Source organism: Alligator mississippiensis, chromosome 11 (genome assembly GCF_030867095.1).
Source record: "Alligator mississippiensis isolate rAllMis1 chromosome 11, rAllMis1, whole genome shotgun sequence".
In the NCBI taxonomy this organism is placed as follows: domain Eukaryota; kingdom Metazoa; phylum Chordata; order Crocodylia; family Alligatoridae; genus Alligator; species Alligator mississippiensis.
The window spans coordinates 32,176,340-32,197,874 of NC_081834.1; the positions used below are offsets into that span (position 1 = coordinate 32,176,340).

Sequence of the window (21,535 nt, forward strand, 5' to 3'; positions counted from 1 at the left end):
AACACACTTCCTGAGCTGCTGAGCTCCGGCCCAAAGACAGGGAAGAAAAATAGCTGCATGTGCTGAATTTGTGCATATACACGCAGGTAAAAATATTCAGCTTGAAGGGACTGTAGGGAAATCAAAGCTTGCATCAATGCAAAGGCTACAGTGAAACTATTAAAGTTAGTGCTACACATGAGTTACCAGGTAAGTGGACTATTAGGATTAGAGCTATTTGAAAAATGTTTTCTTCCCCTCCGCATCTAACAACATTATTTTAAAATATATTTTCACTAAGATTTTCTGCAGAAAATCTTGATGTTTATAAAACTGAACCTGCACATTTTTCATCAGCTGAAAACTCAGTTTTGTGGTGTTTGTTTGTTTGTTTTTGGGGGGGGGGAAGGAGAGCAAAACATTTCTATAGAAAGTACAGATTTTTCTATGGAAAATCAGATTTAGTTAAACATTTTTAAAGGTAAATATTCAATTAGGCCTAAATAGCACTTCAGAGCTTCTGTCTTCTCCTCTGCCCATTCCTCCTCTATGGGTTGGTCTTGGGTTTCTTTGGCCTTTCACATTTTGAAGCCAGGCACATATGGGGGCTTGAGACATGCTCAGAGTAGATGACAATGGCTGACATGGGCGCTTCTCCTGCTGTGCACAGAAGAAGGCATGTGTCTGTTTTCATATACCCTGTAGCATGGTTTGTAATAGGTATCTTGGAATGAGATGTCCACACTGTTTACTACACAATACTTGAAGATAGTGCAGCAAAACAGACTTAAGAACTATTTTTCTACCCATTTCTGTTACTTGGAGGAGCATGTCATGAATTGTTTTGGTTCACATTCATCAATGCTGCTCTCAAATTACGGCAATTCTCAACTTCTGTGAACATAAAATCATGTGTAATGGTACATTATGTGTACCATGGTAGAAAATTCTACCTTTTAGTCCCTTGAAATGGCAATTTAGATTACTTTAGAAATTAAGTTAATGAGAATGGGATAACAACCCCCCACCCAACCCCCCCCCCCAAAACCCACAAGATCAAGATCTTTATTTCCACATTCTTATGTTAATTAAAGTCATCATAAACTTTGATGTTACTACTAACTGTGAACAGGTATAAGTATAGACAAACTGCAACGTGAGGTTACAAGCAAAAAAACCCAAACAAACCAGACACATTAATGGGCCAGCCAGAAACTGCTGTAAGAAAAATGCCTCCTACCAAGTGTTGATTGCATTATCTTTTTTTCTTTAAATTAGATACAGATATTTTTGTACTTTTAACCATTTTCCTACAAGATCCTTCAAATACCAATGGGCAGCACGAATAAAGTTAGGATCAGTAGCAGAATGAATGACCCACAAACTCATTGCCAAGCATTATAAGTTATCCTGGAAGACAAACCATATTCCTTTTGAAGCACCTTGCAGCTTCTATTTCATACAGAAAAAGGAAAAGGGAGAAGATACTGCACAGCACCATGTAACACACAATAACCATTCCTGTGAGGTTCAGTACTTGTATGGCTGCTGTCCATTAGAAAATATCCTACCCAACTTACAAATTTCCCCAAAACCAAGTTTGCTGATTGAAGCACTTTACTGCATATGTTTAAAATCAGATTAGAGTAAGAATCTGCAGGATGTCTTCTAAACCTGCTTGTGATTTAATGTATTCCTTCATATTGCCTTTTACTACTTTATAAACCCCCGGAGACAGGGCAGGACACTGTAGGAATATGTTTGATATATAGTTGGATTAAATAACAACCTAATATATCAAACATATCACACAGAGTCCTGCAGAAAAGGCATCCAGGTTTGATTCATCTTGGGGGAAAAAGAGGACAAAATTGCTGAAGGCTATTGGCAGGGAACTGTTATCAACTACTAATGACACAACCCCTCGTCCTTGGGTTAGAAGGCAAATGCCTGCCTGGAGGCATCAAAAGTGTACAGATAGTAATACAGTGTACATACACCAATGCTACCTACTAATGTACCTAACCCACAGCATCATTTCCCTACAGTTATTTTTTCCAAGTGTTAAACATTTTTTTCATTTATGAAATAAACAATTTTTCTTTTTTAAGAAGAATTTTGGGCAGTTTCTTTGTACCAAGTGTTATTTTTATGCAACAAGGACATTGTTATATATTGTAACAGGAAAGGATGGGACCTGATACAAAAAGACAATAAACCCACCAGTAAAACTCCACAGTCAGTATAAATGCATAATTATGCTGCAAAGGAAGCATAACTTGCTTAATGAACGGTTTAGCAGATCAATTTTTCTCCCTTGAACATTACAAATAGAATATTAGGAGGGCTTGTGTTACTTGAAGGAGGAAGTAGCGTATCAAAGGATACTTTGGAGAATCTTCCTCAAAATACTCACAAAAACATGTGCTCAAAAACAGGACAAATACTACTTAAACATCACTTGGGCACTGGGTTAATAATCTGACCATCTAAGAAGCATTTTATTCGTGAAGGAAATAACCTTTAAAAGGTGCCAGGTTCAGTCTGCTCTGTAACTGCATCCCTGTGATTCAACTCAGAAAGAATGAATATTGCACAATAACATGTGAACAGTAGTGTAAAGATCAATGCATTACCAGAGAATGTTCTCTGGAGTATGAATTATTCTCCTAAATTGGAAAGCAACTGCCCTATTCTATCCTGCTCAATGTAGGAGAGGGCACATTTCTTTGGGTATATGATGGGGAACACAATAATAAGATATAGAGAACAGAATTAAAAGATTGAATCAAAAAAGGAACCAGAAATGGAAACTCACATACAAATAATAAAAGTCCTTTGGGTTTTACTGTTTCATCTTCATGATTAAGTTAATAAAAACTGGAATGCAGCTGGGAGGATTAAAACTAGACAAAAACTTCCCCTAAACTCCATCAGAGTTTTGAAAGTTATCTAAACTACTGTACTTCAAGGCATAAACAAAACTATTCACTTAACAGAAATGAAGAAGAAACTTTCCCTGCAGGCAGGATACTTTAATGACATATCCCAGTTTTTCTTGCACTTTCTCTTGCAGGTAGTGATTACTGTCAGAGATGCAATGCTGCTAGATGGACTACTGGTCTGATCCACTCCAGATATTTCTAAGTATCTGTATTCAGGACAGTTTGCATAAGAAAACTGATGCTATCAGTCTAAAATCAGGACCACAGGTTTGGGTGTCCTCCACATCCTAACACTGCCCATAACCAGATTTAAGGGACAGAGATGCCTTGTAGACAAAGAAGCCAAAAAGACTGAAACTTTAGAGATGGAAGTACCTAAAACATTCTCTCCACTGAAGGTAATATCTGCTGATCTGAATTTAAATATACCATTGGGATAGCACTGAGAAATTCATATGGATGTTGCCCATGTTTTTGCTGCTTTTTGGATGAACTGTGAATTGAACTATCCAGTGTGGTCATTCCAACACCTTTCACCTGTATTACAGTTTTGTGAAAGGGAACAAACTGAATTATAAGGGAGAGAAGTTTTATCCCCCAAAGAGTTAAAAACTATGAATATGCTTTCCACAAAATGACAAAGAAACAAAACAATAAAGCACAGGCAGACTGGATACTCAAATTAACATGTTAAATGAGGAGCAGATGTAGCATTTGTATTCATTGTAATATGACAATGACCACTGAAGTGGTTTAGATGTTAGCAGGAGAACTGTTTCAAGGTTACTAGGCAACTCAGAGATGCTATTGTGCAGTGATTGTGTAGAAAATGTGATAAAGGACTCATCCTATCCTCACAATCAGCCTGTATCCTCTGCTCTATAGAATCTCATTACAAAGGACCATCTTCTTTTGTAAAAAAATGAATGTACCAGTTACAAAAAATGTAGAACAAAGAAAAGCACTGCTTTTCATGCGCTTATTTATTCTTATTACTGAAATAAAAGAGTATCCCAAAAGAAGACAACCACTGCTCACCTAGTGAGGCAACCCAGGGGATCCATTTAATGTTTAGGCTCCTAAGCGGCTGAAAAATCCCATGCCACGCTGAACACAGCGCTCTGACAGTGGACATTCTTAACAACCCAGTTTTTTTTAAAGACTTCATTTGTTTTATTTAGAACTAAATCTAGGAAGCCACTGAGTACAAGACACAAACAGGGAGTTGCTTACTGAAGTTAATTACAAAACCACAGCATAATTTTGATCAAAAAAGGTCCAGTTCTAGCTCATACAATGATTTATTCCATCACCTGTCAAGTCTTCTGCTCTGTAAAGTGTAACAATACCATGAGGTCCAGTGCCCTGAACTGTACACACTGCTTCAGGTGACAGTAATAACCATCTATTCCCTCTTTGCCACATACGCAAATGGTTAATTCTCTTTCACTTCATATACTCAGGAATATATCTGAAATATATGAGACTATTAACATATTCGTGGTGGACCTTGTCAAGTTACAGAAATGGGCATTTAACGTTAAACAGAGTTTGAAAGGAGGTCTCATTTTGCCATCAGTCAAAAACTATGAGATCTACTTATAAAAGACTGAATACCAGCCTCTTTCTTCCCTCTACCTTTCCCCAAACTTTCAGCCAGAACCTTCCCACAGAACACTGCACAAACACTCAGGTATCAGAGAATGTGTCAGAAGCCATTTTGAGGAAAAATCTTTTGTAAACAAAAAAGTGAATGAACTGGCAATAAAGGTTTCTTAAACGTAATAAAAAGTTCTATTCCTAGAAATTTCCTTTCCTTTCCTTACATTTTCAAGTCTACTGCTCTCAAACCCACCACTTGAAAGAGCCATCAAGTTTCCTTTAATAATCATCTTGGTGCCTTAAGTCAAACCCAATGTGCTTGTCAGCTTTTTCATCTGACATCTGCTGAGAATGATGTAAAGACTGATTGTTCATCCCAATATTTTAAACAGCAGCAATAGTGCAATGCCCTATTTATTTGCATTTCTACTGTGTTTCCTTCAAAAAAAAAATGTGCAAGATTGATACTCACCTTTGGCTTGGCCCTTGGTTTCAGCTGCTCTAACTTCTTTGCTGCAGCTTCAATTGATGCTGCAGCCCCCAGCAGCTCTGTCTCAGCAATGACAGTCGGGTCCTCTGGATCCACCCACTCTGTGCCTGAAATTAATACAGGGAAAGACAATAATTTTAATGGCATTCTTAGCAGCCTTTTTGAGCTAATTCACTGTAACACTTCAAGACTAAGTGTCACATACACAGTGTGCGCAATATGGAGAGCTCATTTTAATACCATAATGACATAAATACTATAATTTAAGGTGCTGACTGAAAAAACTGTGACAGAACGGTAACAGCATTGAGCAGCAATATTCTATTATAAAAGTAACTTATTAAAAACTTATAAAAGGCAAAAACAGCTCTTAACAGTAGCTTCAAACATCATGCCCAATGGGAGTTGAATTATCCTGGCTACCAACCATGTGTAATCATGGATGTTACTAGAAAAGGCTCTAGTGTACTTTCCCCAGTGGGAAGTTCTGCATGACTGGAATGTTAAAATTAGAGGAAATAGCTTGTTTAGGAAAGGTTGAGTGGTGCACTTCTGTCAAAAACGGTATTACTTATTTCTGAGTCACTGACCAATCTGAAGAAAATATTTTCCATTCTTGTAGGTCAATGTCCTCACAGATGAAGCACAAAGTGGACTACTATCTGGTATCTGCTATGAACCACCAAATTGCAGTTGAGAGCAAGTCATCCTGCTCTGTGAGCACCTCTCTCTAATGTGTAGGGGAAAAAAATCTGCATTACTAATGTGACCTCATTCTGGGTGACGTGCTGGAAGTCTCATGCTGCCTACACTAACACATCCTCAATTTTTTCTAAGTGTTAAAGGATAACTTCTTAAATTAGAAAGTATTGCATGCAACATAGAGGATCAGACTCATTTTGATGGATCATTAGGAACCGATCAAAGAATTAAAAAATAGCGTTACGTTATATACAGGGGATGACAACTTAATCATATTTGTTGTGTGAAAACAGAAAAAAAGGTCAGACCAGTAGTACTGATAAACTCTGGGTCTTAAAATGGCCAGTTCTGAAATAGCCAAAGCTGAAAACAATTAGATTAACTGGCTGAGAAAAAGAATGTAAACATAAAAATATTATTGCTAATTGGAAACTTCTTAGAAATATTTATATCAAATGCTCAAAACACCATAATCTGAAACAGAAAAATGCAGAAGCCTGACTGAGAAGAAAAAAATCAGGAATAAAAATTGAATTAAGGGAAAAAGTAAAGCTGATACTAATAAACATGAATCAAAAGTGAGGAAGTGCAGAAAATTGCTAAGATAATCAAAAGGACACAGAGAAATCACTTTCTATTAGAGCTCAGGACAAGAAGGCAAAGGTTTTCAAAAAGCATATTAGAACATGAAGAACTCTAACAATAGTATTGGCTTATTAGTAAGTGGAGATGGTATAAAGCCAACTGAAAAGACAGCAGTGTTCAATACATATTTTAGTTCTGTTTGTGAAAAAAAAGTTATGTCATATGATGATGATAAAATACTTCTCCTTCTAACTCACAAGGCAGCTAATAAATTTAAATCTGCAGGTTCAAATAATTTGCTTCTGAGAGTTTTGGAAGAGGAGTATTCCAGACCACAAATGACGATTTTCAATAAGCCTTGGAACACCAGAATACTGGGAGAAAGCCAATGTTGTGCCAACATTTAAAATAATAAATTGGACAATGCAAGGATAATAGGCCTTTCAGTGTAACACTGATTGTGAGCAAAATAATAGAACAGCTGATATATGACTCAGTTAATAAAGAATTAAAAGGGAGCAAGAAATGAATGTCAGTCAACGTGGATTTACTGAAAATGCATGTTGTCAAACTAACTTCGAAGCTTCTGTAAGGCATTGGTCTTGCTGCCATATGACATTTTAAAATAATGCAAAATCAAAATGGCACAAGATAAATGAATTATAAATTGGCTGATGTCACAAAATATAGTTGTAAATAGACAATCATCACTGAACATGCTTCTTCCTAGTTATGTCCGCTAGAAATTGTTTCTTAACTTTACACTATTTTACATTTTTATTACAACCTGGGGAAAAACCACTTAAAATAGTAACAGAGTACACAAAGGAGACAAAGATTGATGGAGTGATAGATAATGTGGAGGACCGTTCACCTATACAGTGCAATCTAGACTGCACGGTAAGCTGGGTGAAAGCTGATAATTTGTGTCCGAGTATGACCATATGTAAAGTCATACATGTGGGAACAAATAATGCTGGCCTTATTTACTGGATGGGGAACTCTCTTGGGAAGCAGCAACTCTGAAAAAGAACTTGAGGTCATGGTGAATAATCAGCTAAACAGAAGTTCCCAGCACAACTGTGTCCAAAAGGCATAAAGTAATCCTTGGATATACAAACAAGGAATCTCAAGCAGGAGTGGGGATGGTTTTATTACATTTGCATTCTGCATCAGAATGACCACTAAGTGCTGTATCCAGTTCTGGTGTCCACAATTCAAAAAGCCTACTGAAAAATTGTAAAGACTTCAAAGAAGAGTCACAAGAATTATTAAAAGACTAGAAGATGTGGCTCACAGTGATGGAGCTCCTAGGGTTTGTTCAGCTTAAAAAAGAAAGGGAAAGGATAACTATGTCTTCAGAACAGAATCTTAACAAAAAGCTCTCTTCAATGTAGAAATAAGGTGTAAGTTTACAAAAGTAAATATGAGAAACCATTGGAACAACTCCAAAGTTTTGGGAAGATTGTCCATCCCTGGACATTTTCAAGATTGGACCTTTTTTTATGCTTATAGTGGAAACAAGAATTTATAAATGGAAGCTCTGTGACCTGTATAATACAGCAGGCCAGATCAGACTATTATAATGGTCCTTTGCAGCTTATGAATATCTGTAAAGGATTAAACAAAAATTAAAACAATTAAATGTCAGACTTAGGACAGGGTAACCACACAAGTATAGATTAGATACTGTTTACTAACAAGAATTGACTACACCTTTGCAACTGAATTGAACTAATGGAATAATTTGTTGGCCATAATATCAGAATATTTCTGTGCCTATTTGTCAGTTACAGAAATGTTTGTTGAACTAGAATTTTCAATACGTTTTGTACCAAAATTTACTGTATCAATTATAGAGTAATATCTCCCCATCTTAATAAGCAATTTTCCATGGATTTATAATTCCTCCCCCAGAATCTCATTCACCTTATTTACTATACTCATTTAGTGAAAGTTATGGTCTTAGGAGTGTGTCCACATTGCTGCATGAAAATTTAGACAGTAAAATCAGTTGTAAATTCAATTAAGTGATAAGCATTTTAAATGCTGTTATTCTTCCATGACATATAAATGCAATATAAGAAGCCAGTCTAAACAATTAAATATGCTTTATATACAATGTTTTCTCTCACACACACACACACACACACACACACGGATCACATCCTTCAAAAACACCCACTGCATTTTTGCTGCAATTTCTCTCTCTCATTCAAACCTTAATTTCCTTTTATTTCTTTGATTCACCACTGACTTGTCAGTCTTAATACAGTCATGGGTTGCTGAAGGGTCCATATGTTAGGGTTACGCATGCTCTGGACACAGTGTTAGCATTAACATGGGAGAGTGGATGTGAACTCTAATGAGAAGGACCAATTGCCATCCTACTGATAGATTGTTGGGACTTGAATTGTACTTTGTTTTCTGTTTTTGTGCCTTCTGAATAGTTCACACATAACTTGTGACTGATTTCATGAAAGGGAAAGCTTCTAGGGAGCCATAGAAAAGATATTAGAGAAATACGTGATAGATTTTTGCAGACCACATACTGTAGCTGCATGGGTTTGAAAGGTTTCTTCACCTCTAAAAGGGAACCATCATCAGAATGGGCGCATCAGCAGGTCATGCACAGTGGAACTGTTCTGGGAGTGCTGTACCTTTGTTAATTCCTAGCTTCCTATGCTTCATTACAGGAATAGTCTCTCACTAAAACATTTCATGGTGCCCTCTGGATAAGATCTTTACCAAGATGTCTATTAGCTCTGAGAAAACACCGTGTTTTGAGGGGACAAATACAGACTCTGGCGGTCTTGTCCCATCACTGGATCTGACTGCAGTTCCCTGAGGTCCAAGAGCACCAGGTTTCAGCTTATGTTAAAGAATTATTATGCAGGGTTATTTGCTGGTGTTGATAATACTTGTGACCATGATACAATCCAGTGCTGAAGAATAAGAGCTCAATGGAAAATGGTTTGAACTTAAGCTCCATCAGGAGATTTAGGGCTTGGCGAAAGGCAAGATTTTTAAATACTAAAACCAAATTATGAAAAAATGTAGGTAATATTTATGTCTCTTGATGCCTCTGGAATGCACATGTTGTCAAGACTCACCTTTCATTGCTTCTGCTGATTGGATAAGCTCTGTAACAGCACCAGCAACCCGTTTTGAGAAGGCAGCCAACTGATGCTTCAGCTCTGGGGTTGGTTTCTGAAGAATCTATAAGATACAAATTAATTATAAATTACAGGATTCAATGCTGCAGAGAATTCAAGCTCAAATTCTGTACAAGTGCTGCATGTGCACATATGTGAAAGTCTAATGTAAGGCTACGGAAAACAGTCTACAGGAAAACCCGACTTTTAAAATAAAAGTCCAATCTAAATAGCTATTAGATTGTGTAAGCTATATCATCTATACCAGAAAAATAATACTGCCTGATATTATGAAGTTATGTATGGAGGTCCTCAAACCTGACACACGTGCAACTGCTTCAATATTATTAATAAAGAACATTTTCCCTAATTAAAGGGTAAATAAGGTAAAGACATCATTCCATATTTTCATTTTGGAAACATATAGCAAGAATGGAAAAATAATGTTTTCAACTACCACTACTGTAATTGTTCTTCCAATTATCCTTGTTACAAAGATTCACCAGCATCCAATCTTTCTCTTTTCCTTTTGGTCTGCTGAATAATCTTTTAACACTACACTACCCATTACCTCAGCAGTGCAGCAGGCAGATACACTGGGAGATAAAAAAGAACAGCAAAACAAGAATCACATCAGAAAGCAAGGTTTGGGAAAATGACACTAATTTTTACTATAATGGCTAGCAGAAGTTATAAGCAGGTAAAAAAGAATTAAGTACTCCAGTATCCAGAGTACTGCATTCAGTTTTGGGCCCCGGACTTCAACGAAGATGTGGACAAATTAGAAAGAGTCCATCAGAAAGCAACAAAAATGATTATAAGCCTGGAAAACAAAACTTGTAAGGGAGGGCTAAAAGATCTAAGATTGTTTAGTCTGTAGGGCTAGGGACACAAGTAGCATATAAACCAGTTTAAGTGATCAGAAACTGGTTTAAACCTGTAACTAAACCTAAGTTCATGGCACATAAACCAATTTCAAAATGGCCAAAACTGGTTTAAGATAAACCTAGCTGAATGTAGTATCAGACTTAACTGATTTGGGTCAAACTGGTTTATGGAACTTCTGTCCCAGACCCCTTCCTGGTTCGAGTTAAATCAGAGTCCCTCAGCATCCCAATATGCTTTTCAGCCCGGGGCTGGGCTGTCTGCTCCAGAAAGCGGGGCTGGCACACCCCTCCCCTCCTTAGTCAGAGCTCTGGCTGGCTCAGAAGGAGGTGGAGACTGTAGCTGGCGTCTGCCTGGCAGGGGCACAGCAGCATCTGTCTGACTCCCTCCCCTGCCCCCCCACCCCCCAATGCCACTCACTGATCAAGCAGGGATCCCCGTTCCCCTCCCTCTCCCACAGCACAGACCCCAGCAGCATAGTGCCCAGCCAGCATCTGGTCACAGTCACACCATCCCCATACTAGCTAATGCTGAGGGGTGTCTCTGTGTGTCTCCAATTTTACTGGAATAAAGGCAGACAGAACAGTGTCTGCATAAGGCTTTTTGGAATAAATCAGCAGGTCAGCTGGTAATATCCCTCCGTTTTTCCTTGCAAATGCCTTGCAAAAAGCCATTCAAGAAGAGTTTGAACTAATGAGAGAGGGGCTTTTGTTTCCTTGATGGGTTGATAAAGCTTGGTATTCTGATAAGCTCCCTGCTGGCTGCTGGCTTGCTTCAAAGCCCACAATCTGTCAGTGTTCAATAGGGGACAGAGAGAAGTGTGAGAAATGACCTGGTTTGCAATGCGTGGGACCTGTGAGTGCTGTCAGTTTGCTGCAGACAGTAAGAAGCAGGGAGATGGAGATCAAAAACCTCAGTACCATCAACAGATGCATGCAGTCCAAACAAGCAGTCCTCCCTCTCCCCTCCCCACACTAGCCTCAGAGTGCTAACTGGGGGCTGGCAACACTCCCTGCCCCTTGAGTGGCAAGCAGGGGAAAAGCCTGGTTAGGGCTGCTTCCCCTACTCCCTCCAGACACCCTGGCTAGGGACTGTGGAGGCTAGGGTTGGGGCTTAAACCCCTCTCTAAGGGGCCTGACCATGCCCCCCTTCAGCTCAGCATCCCAGAAAGGAAGGGAGGGCTCACTCTACCACCCCCCACCCTCTAGCCTGAGCCATTGCAGGCATATGCCTGAATTTCCTGAATCAAACATGAATATTTATCCACTTACAAATCAGTTCAATCTCTGCAGGTCAGACTTATCTGCAATGATTGAATCGATTCAGACTTGGGCTTTTTAAATGTTTGCCCCTAGCCTAGAAGACTGGGGGGGAGGGTATTTTTTTATAACAGTCTTCAAATACCTGAAGGGTTGTTATATGGAGGATGGACACAGACTATAGAACTAGGAGCAGGTCTCAAACTGCAGCAGGGGAAATATAAGTTGAATATTATGGAACTTTCTCACTATGCAGGTGGTTAAGCACTGAAACAGGATATATAGTGAGGTTGTGGGATCTCCACTCTTGGGCATTTTTAAGAGCAGGTGAGACAGACACTTGACCAGGATGGTTTAGTCAGGGATGATCTTGCATTCAAAGCAGGAGATAGGACCAGATGACCTCTAGAGCTAAGTACAGGCCCAAGGAGGAATCTAAGTTATGTGGTTTACTTTAAGTGGCATAGTTCAGATCAGTAGTGAACAGAACACACATTCACCCTTGGGGGATGGGAGGAGGAGGGCCAATCTTAGACCACATTCTGCCATTTTTAAATCAGTCTATGCATGCCAAACTTCTGTTCTGTTACAGGCATAGACTGGTTTTGGATGTTGAACTTCTGTTCTGTTAGAGATATAGAGAGATATAGACTGGTTTCTAATCACTTACACTGGTAAAAGTATGTTGTCTGTACCTGGCCTAAAAGTCCCTTCCAACACTACTATTCTATAAGTTATTTGGAAAAAGAATTCAGTACTGGAACCCAAGAACTGTGGAATGAATTTGCAGGAAAAAGCAAGTGAACCTTTTAGGACTGAGAGGAAAAACGCTATGGTAACTTTTACTCGTAAGTGTTCTTTTGGAATCCATCCTGACTTAATAGGAGATAAGATTGTAAGTTTTACTGGTGGAAGTGAGGCCTCTTAGTGTCACACTTATAGCATGCTAGGCACTGACTAATTAATTATCCATGTCCTGAGCATGATCTAGTGATCTTCTTACTTCACACTGGAAAAGGATACAAGTGGTAACTAAAGGTCTTCTCTTGTCTCAAATTATATCACTGTTTCAGAGAAAATCTTGACTGTGTAAGAAAATGTGCTTTCCAAAGCAAAGCAGGAGTAATTGTTCATATTAGAGATAGTGCTGCAGCTGAAACACTGAGACTCACAGTGTGCATTTCAGTTCTTCATCAATAGATAGCATTGTAATTTCAATGTCAGTCCAGTCAGTCTTCCAAAGTTACTTGAGGCAATGATCATATCTTCTGCTTGCTCAGTGAAGCATCTACTATACTTCCAGGTGGTACAAAAAAGTGAATGTTTCTAGGAGACTGGAGAAGTCCCTAGACAGTACAGATTATAAGGACTTTGAAAAGCAATGGCTCTGATGTGGGGCATCCTTGCATTGACAATGCCCTTATAAAACCCACTAATAAGTATTTAAAGGAAATTTGACAGTGCACATCTTCTTTGCTTCATTAGCTCAGAGGTATGAGAAACTCCCAATATAATGTTGATACCTAGACATACTCCGCTTTCCTCCTAGCAAATGATTTCTGTAACACTGGCTAGTTATGCAGTAAAAAAACAAACCAGCACACCAAATGTAGAAATGAAGTCCATTTCTTCACTAATTACTAAGACGGAGACATCCAGGTTGTATTTAACTATCACATGAATTATGGACATTCAAAGAGCCTAAGGTTGAAGAGTCCTGTTTCCATAGTAAATATAAGTACATGAATCTTCAATAGCTAAGCAAGCTGCTGCAATATTAACAAAATGAATACCTTTGGCAACAATGGTGATTATAACCACAGCTTGTCTATTTGAGACTCCTTCAACACAGCAGACTAGCATTGTATCTTTCAGAGCTAACCTTCCCACACAGCTGAAATTTCCAAAAATACATATGGCGTAATCCTGACTGCAGCACAGCACTGTGTTTTCTGCTGCAGAAACAGATTGTGACATCAGTTCTACCCCTGAAGATGGCAACAAGGTGCAATTAAATGAGTGGGTGCAAATATGTTTTCAAGCTACCTTTTTCTAAGTTAATTTAGCACTCACAACAGGTATTGAAGGCTGGAGTCCTGTATTTGTCATAGTAGAGATACAGCACAAAAATAACAGTGAAGGATTCATACATGCCAGTCTGCCTCAAGACCCACACGGAGAGGCCATCTGAAGGAGCAAGTAAGTAGTTCAGTCTTTGACCTTCTCAAGAGGTACCGTTTAATACTAAGAATAGGGACATGACACATTTACTAGGTAATAAAAGTGGAGTGGACACAAGGCACAGAGCTCTATTATGTAGTAAACTAGCAAACTGCCTGTCAAGAATGATGGGAGGGGGGAAGTGGGGGCAGGTAGAGATGGAGCCCCGCTAGCCACCATCCTGCGCTGCCACCGCCTCCCGGGAGCGGGGGGGGGGGATTTCATAGATTTCATAGACATTAGGGCTGGAAGGGACCTCGGAAGATCATCGAGTCCAGCCCCCCGCCCAAAGGGCAGGAAGTCAGCTGGGGCCATAGGATTCCAGCAAGATAAGCATCCAATTTACTCTTGAAGGTGTTCAATGTAGGTGCATGAACCACCTCCGACAGCAGGCTATTCCAGACCTTGGGGGCTCAGACAGTAAAGAAATTCTTCCTTATGTCCAGCCTGAAATGGTCTTGCAGTAGTTTATTACCGTTTGACCTCATCATCCCTTGCGGCGCTCTGGTGAACAAACATTCCCCCAGATACTGATGGTCACCCCTGATAAACTTATAGGTGGCCATCAGATCACCCCTGAGCCTGCGCTTTTCCAGGCTAAAGAGCCTCATAGATCTCAGCCTGTCGTCGTAAGGTCTGTTTTCCTGACCTCTGATCATGTGTGTGGCTCTTCTCTGGACTCTCTCAAGTTTCTCCACATCCTTTTTGAATTGTGGAGCCCAAAACTGGAGGCAGTACTCCAGCTGCAGCCTCACCAAGGCCGAGTACAAGAGGAGAACGACGTCCCGGGATTTGCTTGAGAAGCATCTATGGATGCAAGCCAGCGTTTTGGTTGCTTTACTAGCTGCAGCATTGCACTGCAGGCTCATGTTCATCTTGTGGTCAATGATGACCCCCAAGTCTCTTTCTTCTGTAGTACTAGCCAGCGTAGCACTGCCGAGCCTATAAGGATGCTGCAGGTTTTTCCTCTCAAGGTGGAGGACCTTGTATTTTTCGGTGTTAAACACCATCAGGTTCTTATCCACCCATTTCCTGAGCCTGTGAAGGTCAGCCTGGATCACCCTCCTGTCTTCAGGTGTGGCTGCTTTGCCCCAAAGTTTGGTGTCATCAGTGAACTTGGCCAGTCCGCTTCTGACTCCAGTGTCCATATCATTAATGAAGATGTTGAACAATATGGGTCCAAGGACAGAGCCTCGCGGGACCCCACTGGTCACAGGGCACCATAACGATTGACTTCTGTCAACCACCATCCTCTGGGTCTGAACATGGAGCCAATTTCCCAGCCAGCGAATTGTGGTGGACCAAAGGCCACAACTGGCCAGTTTAGCCAAGAGGTGATCATGGGATACCAGATCGAAGGCTTTTTTGAAGTCAAGATATACGACATCAAGCTTGCCCTGCTGTCCTTTCTGTCAGCACCCTGTGCTGCTGCCGCCTCCAGCGCCGCTGGCCTCATCCCCCCGGCCCTGCTCCTTGGAGGTGGCAGAGCACCGCCATGATGGTGGGGACGGAGCAGGGGGGTGAGGCCAGCGCTGTTGACTTTGCCCCCCACACCCATCCCCTGCATCCCTGCCATCATTGCGGTGCTCTGCACTCTAATTGGTTGTTTCACTAACCAATCAGAGTGCTCCAAGAACATTATGGACAGACAGACCGATGGACTACGCTCTTTATTATAGAAGAATCATTCTAATCCAAGGTAAAGCAGTAACTTTACTGAAAGGAAAAGTGACTGTGTGGAATGTGTCCTGTCTATTCCCTTAGCCAATTTCCTTCTGTGATAGCCATTTGGCTCTATGAAAACTAGCTCTTCAGTACCCAGTGGCCAATCCAGTGCCTACTGCAGGCAGCAAGCTGTGGAGGGCTGGTCACAAGCTATAATACCTTATTGTAGAGTAAAAACTCACTTTCCAGTAATCATATTGCATATCTGCATCCAAAATTATGTGTAAACATTCACTGGAAAGTGGGGCAAGACCTCATAATTGGTTTATTTTAGGCCAGTTAGCAACTCATTTGACTGCAATATTTAGGATTTTATTGTGGCCCAAAGGATCTTCAAAGCTTCTTGCTTGTACAGAGCAACCAAGTCAATTCTGTGCTTTTTACATTATGTAGTTTCTTCACAGAGTAAGTTGTTGGGTAGATACAATCCTGTCTATGGCACTTTCTAAACCTTGCACCTGCACAGAGGTGGGTAGCTAGAAGGGGTCTGTCTCAAAGTTCACAGACCCATATAAATGACCTTTCCACAGCCATCAAGAATCACAGGACTTTAAGCAATTATATCAGAAACCGCTAATGGACGAACTGGCAGATTTGTCTGATCCTAATTAACCTCTACACTATTAGATTGCAAATTAATAAAACCATCTTAAAACCAGATTAACAGTGATCTGGAAGTGTGTGGACTCTAGCCAACTCCAAACTTGCCTTTCCACCACTTTTTGAATAACTGTATCCAAAGAAAGCAGATTTGAGGCAGGGTACTACTTAGTAAAGATCTGTCTACATCAAGTGAATGTTCAATTAAACAAGTAAACAAATAAACCCAAACCCTGCAAAGGCAGGTGGTCTTCACCTGTTCTGTGCTACAACTCCAACTGGTTAGAATTTTAGGGGCAGTTTACTCAGGGAAGATCTTAAGATCTTACATTGACCCCTGCTAGCCATACAAGCAGTGAATGAACCATTACAGAGCTCCTCAGAAAGTGATCCTTCTTGCATGTGCCAAGGTGTTCAGAGTCTGTTTCACAGAACTGGAATGCAATGCTTTTTGCAAAAAGAACATATAAAAGCAAAGCAGTGAAAACAATGAAAATGGTGATGTTACATAGCAATCTTTGCATAAACTATATTCTCTCTAATTTTATTGTGTGTGTGTGTCCTTGGAACACTACAACTTCTCTACTATATGGTTTGAGTTAATTTTTAAAGCCAGTTAGCACTTTTGGGGAATTTTTCCTGGGCAGATATGTTAGAGAGAAGGAAGACTGTCCAAAAAGGTGAAATAGAAGGGGGAAGGGAGGAGGCAAAGGATAAGGAATAAAAACTAGTGCAATTTGATTAGTCTTTTCTGTGTTATGATATATGATGTTGAGACAGATGTAGCAATGCTCAGGAGTGGATCAAATATAACAAATGATCTCTCCTCCCCCGCCCTATACTTCTGCGCTAAAAATATGCTAGACTCCTAAATGTAAATTATTCCCTGCTTTGAAAGTTCCAGTAATGAAGTCTAACAAGTATAATTTGTCTTGCACCATTTTTCTTGCTAGTGATGAACCTTAGCACAATTGTACCTCTATTTCTACTTTCTTAGCACACTGTCATAAATTTAATTTAACTGGACATGATACAATAATCATTTAAACCTGGTTTTGCACTTTTTTGACCTGTGGTAACTTGCTTAAATGTGTAGCAAACCACCTACTGAACAGAAGTTTCTGGGAGGCAGCTGCAAAATCAACATGAAAACAGATTTTTAAAAAACTTTTGTTCCTATTGCACACTGGGTTCTATACATTCATTAAATCAACAAAGAAACAATAATCAGTGCACATAAACCAGTTTCAAAATGGCTGAAACTGGTTTAAGATAAACCTGGTTGAATGTAGTATCAGACTTAACTGATTTGTGTCAGACCGGTTTCTGCAATGTTTGTTCCAGACCCCTTCCCGGTTTAAGTTAAACCAGACTCCCCCAGCATTCCAGATGCTTTGCAGCTGGACTGGGCTAAGCTGTGCTCTCTCCCCAAAGAACAGGCTGGCCCCGCCCCTCTCCTCCCTAGCCAGGGCTCTGGGGGGAAACTGAAGGCACAGCAGGGTCTACCCCCTCCCTCCCATCTCCCACAGCACAGCCCCCAGCCCCAGGGACCCTAGGCATGTGGTGCTAGCTAATGCCGAGAGGTTAATTTCACTGGGTCAGGCAGACAGAACAGTGTCCACTTAGACCAGGGGTGGGCAATTATTTTGGGCGGAGGGCTGCTTAACCAGTTTTGACAAGCTGTCGAGGACTGTATGAGTAGCCCCGCCCCTTGACAGGTGCCCCGCCCCTTGACAGGTGCCTTGCCCCTGGTTACTATCTTGGGACCAATGTCTCAGAGCCAGCACTGGTGGGACCCAGAGCGGGGTGCAGGCTGGCAGGGGTCTGTGGAGCTGGGCTGGGCTGCACCAGCAGGTAGAGGGGGGCTGGCCTGGCTTCATAGAGCCCCTGCCGGACGGGACCCTGTACTCCTGCCACCCTGCTCTGGGCCCTGCTGGTGCCTGGCCCTGGGACACCAGTGTGGGCCTTGTGCACCTGCTCACTCACAGTGCCCCCCAGCCCCGTGGTACAGGTGGGGGGCAGCGTGCAGCCCCAACTCCATGCTCACTGGCAGGTAACGAGCTGGTGCTAAGTGTGGCCCCTCGCCCGCCCCGTGGCCCATGCTTCCTGCTGCAGCCACTCGCAGCTCACATGGGACTGTCCTGAGCAGGCACAGGCAGCCCCATGCGGGCTGTGAGCGGCTGCAGCGTGGGGCACTGGCCACGGGGTGGGCAAGGGGATGCTTTTCCCCACGCTCTGCACCAGCTTGTAACCCGCCTCCGCTGCCAGCCTGGGCCCCGTGCTGGCTCCAGGCTTGCCAGTCGGGGCTGTGCTGTGGTGGCAGCAGCTGCGGACCCCTGCTTGCCATGTTGGGGAGTGTTTGCCACTGTCGCCTCTTGGCGGCCCAGCGTGCAGCACCAAACACTGCCCGGCACAGCAAGTGGGGGGCAGGCCACAGCTGCTGCTGCCCTGGCACAGCCCTAATGGGCAAGCCCGGAGCTGGCACAGGGCCCAGGCTGGCAGTGGGGGTGGGTTACAAGCTGGTGCTGAGTGTGGGGGAAAAGCAGCCCCTCGCCCTCCCTGTGGTCGGCGCCCTGCACTGCAGCTGCTCGCAGCCCACGTGGGGCTGCCTGTGTCTGCTCAGGACAGCCCCACACAGGCTGTGAGCGACTGCAGCAGGGAGTGCCGGCCAGAGGGCAGGGGAGGGGCCACTTTTCCCCACACCCAGCACCAGTTCCTTCCCTGCTGGCAAGGCGGGGGTCCGGGCTGCATGCTGCCCCCCGCCTGCACTATGGGGCTGGGGGGGGGCACTGGGAGCAAGCAGGTGTGGGAGCTAGCAGAAGCGTGGGACACACACCAGTGTCCTGGGGCCAGCATTGGCGGGGCCCAGAGCAGGGTAGCAGGAGTACAGGGTTCCGGCTGGCAGGGGCTCTATGGAGCTGGGCCAGCTCCCCCCTCTCCTCCCTCCCCCACTTACCTGAGTCTCCGGCGCAGGGCAGCCACGTGGTCCTCTGCTATGGCTTCTGGCTGGGGGGCGGGGCTAGTTGGGCCCTGCTGTTGCAGGAGGTCACTGGGCTTAGCCTGGGTCCTACTGTCCTTGGTTTCTGTCATTTTTGACACCAACCAAGGACAGATCAATATTAATTTTCTAAATTTTTTAGGGGCCCCGCAGGCTGGATAGAATGGTCTCACGGGATAGATCCGGCCTGCGGGCCGTATTTTGCCCATCCCTGGCTTAGACCTTTTTGGGGCTAATTAAGAGGTCAGTTGGTAATGTCCCTCTGTTCCTTCCTTGGAAAAAGCTGTTTAAGAAGAGCTTGAGCTAATGAGAGAGGCTTTTGTGTTGCTGATGGGCTGACACAGTGGTTTGCTGATAACACAGTAGTTTTATCAGCCCCCCTGCTGGTTTGCAGCCCTGTCAGGTTTGCAGACAGGGAGAGGGAGATAGAGAAGCTCAGTATCATCAAGATGCATGCACTGCACACGCCACTTTGCCTCAGAGTGCTAGCTGGGGTCTGGCAACACTTCCGCCCCTTGAGCAGTGAACAGGGAAAAGCCTGAGATGGTGCAGGCCAGGGTGGGGGTTTAAATCCCTCCCTAATCAGAGTGTCCTGCTGGGGCCTAGCCTTGCCACCCCTCAGCTCAGCACTGTGGACAGGAAGGGAGGGCTGCTCTAGCGCCCCCCAGCTTGTAGCCTGAGCCAATGCAGACATGTGCCTGCATTTCTCGAATTAAATCAGTACAAGCTTTGCAGGTTAGACTAACCTCCAAATATTGAATCAATTCAGGCTCAGGCTTTTTAAATGTCTGTCCCTAGCCTAGAAGTACTTCATAAGTTGGTGCTGGAGAGGGATTGGGGACTTATTTTGCTGATACTAGGGATGGTACAGAAAAACATGCGAATGTAATGTTCTCCTAACAAACCTCACAAGCCTACTGTGTCATTGATGTGTACTCTAGTGCATCAGGCTAGAAGGGAGAGCCAGTAGGGATGTGTGAAAGGTTAAACGATTAACCAGTAAGTGCAGTGATAACCGGTTAGCTTACCGGTTATCCTCTAGCTCAGGGCCCACACAGTCTGGTAGGGAAGGGGGGGAAGGAATGCCACTCAGTGCCCCAGCAGGAATCAGAAGGCAGCAGGGCAGGCAGGAGGGAGGGAGGAGCGAGGAGGGGTGTGGGGACTTGGACCCATAGCCTAAGAGGAAAACAGGGAGCAGTCTAATGATTCATCAGTTAAGCAATTAGCTGCTTTGTTCACAGGTTCTCCCTCCCTCTCAGCCCAGGGCTTCATGTGGGCTGTGTTGTCTGGCTGAGCTTGCCTCCTTCCCCTGCCCCTGCAGTCAAAGGGCCCTGGGAACTGGGAACAGCAGCTGTGTCTGAGCTGCTGTGTTGTGGGCTAATGGTTAAACTGATATAATTAGAGGTTAAGCAAATATTTTTAAATGGTATTTACATCCCTAAGAACCAGCAGGAAAAAACCAATACATTATTTTAATTTTTGTGTCAGGGTCTATTCTTGAAGGCTTGCTGCTGTCATTACCTCCTGATAACGTAACTGCTAGAAGACAATTAGATGTAAATGCTTCGAGGTTCCCTTCTCCCACTGTTTCGTCAGTTCAGAAAATGGTGAGCTTTTTTAACAGTTGCTCACCAACTTGAAGAAGGCTAATTGAAAGTCAACACTAGCAATGGTTATGTAAAAAGTTCAGTGAGATTGAATATATATCGCCTTGCCACAGACAAACATACAGGCTCTTTCTTACCAGGAGGACGTGCTCTAGGAGTTCCAAGTATCCCAAGGTACATTCTATTCCAAATCGCAGTGCTCTCTCTCGAACATCTTCACTCACATCTTGGTGATATGAAGCTTGCTATAGAGACAAAACAATATTAAAGCTAAAAAACTATTCAAAGTGGGGGGTGGGGTGGGGAAGTCAGAGTAGATGCAAAAAGGACAGAAAAAAGTGATTTCTCTTAGGCTAGGGATAGAAGTTACACATAAACCAGTTTAAGTGATCAGAAACTGGTTTAAACTTGTAACAGAACGTAAGTTCAGTGTACATAAGCCAGTTTCAAAATGAATGAAACTGGTATATAAACCTGGTTCAATGTAGTATCAGACTTAACTGATTTGGGTCAAACCGGTTTATGGAACTTCTGTCCCAGACCCCTTCCTAGTTCAAGTTAAACCAGAGTCCTCCAGCATCCCAACATTTTGCAGCCCTAGGCTGAGTTGTGTTGTCTTAGGGTTACCATATTTCCAGTTCCAAAAAAGAGGACACCTGTCTGGGGAACAAAGAAGTGGGGGTGATGTAGGGGCGGGGGCATTTCTAACTGTTACAGTAAATGACAAGTGTCATTGCCTCAAATTTAATGAGAAACAAAAACATTAAGTAAATGCTGAAGTTC

The 21,535-nt window shown here is 42.6% G+C and overlaps 1 protein-coding gene across 3 annotated transcripts in view; it reads right to left on the bottom strand.

The window, feature by feature from the left end:
- TLN2 (talin 2) overlaps positions 1–21,535 on the bottom strand; it is a 391,556-nt gene that overhangs the window by 19,207 nt on the left and 350,814 nt on the right. For all 3 annotated transcript variants that reach the window (XM_059714785.1, XM_059714786.1, XM_059714784.1), the window contains exons 51-53: positions 20,890–20,997; positions 9,417–9,522; positions 4,999–5,123 (exon numbers count right to left, since the gene is read on the bottom strand). In XM_059714785.1, the coding sequence (XP_059570768.1) occupies positions 4,999–5,123; positions 9,417–9,522; positions 20,890–20,997 (339 nt within the window). The remainder of the gene's footprint in view (positions 1–4,998; positions 5,124–9,416; positions 9,523–20,889; positions 20,998–21,535) is intronic.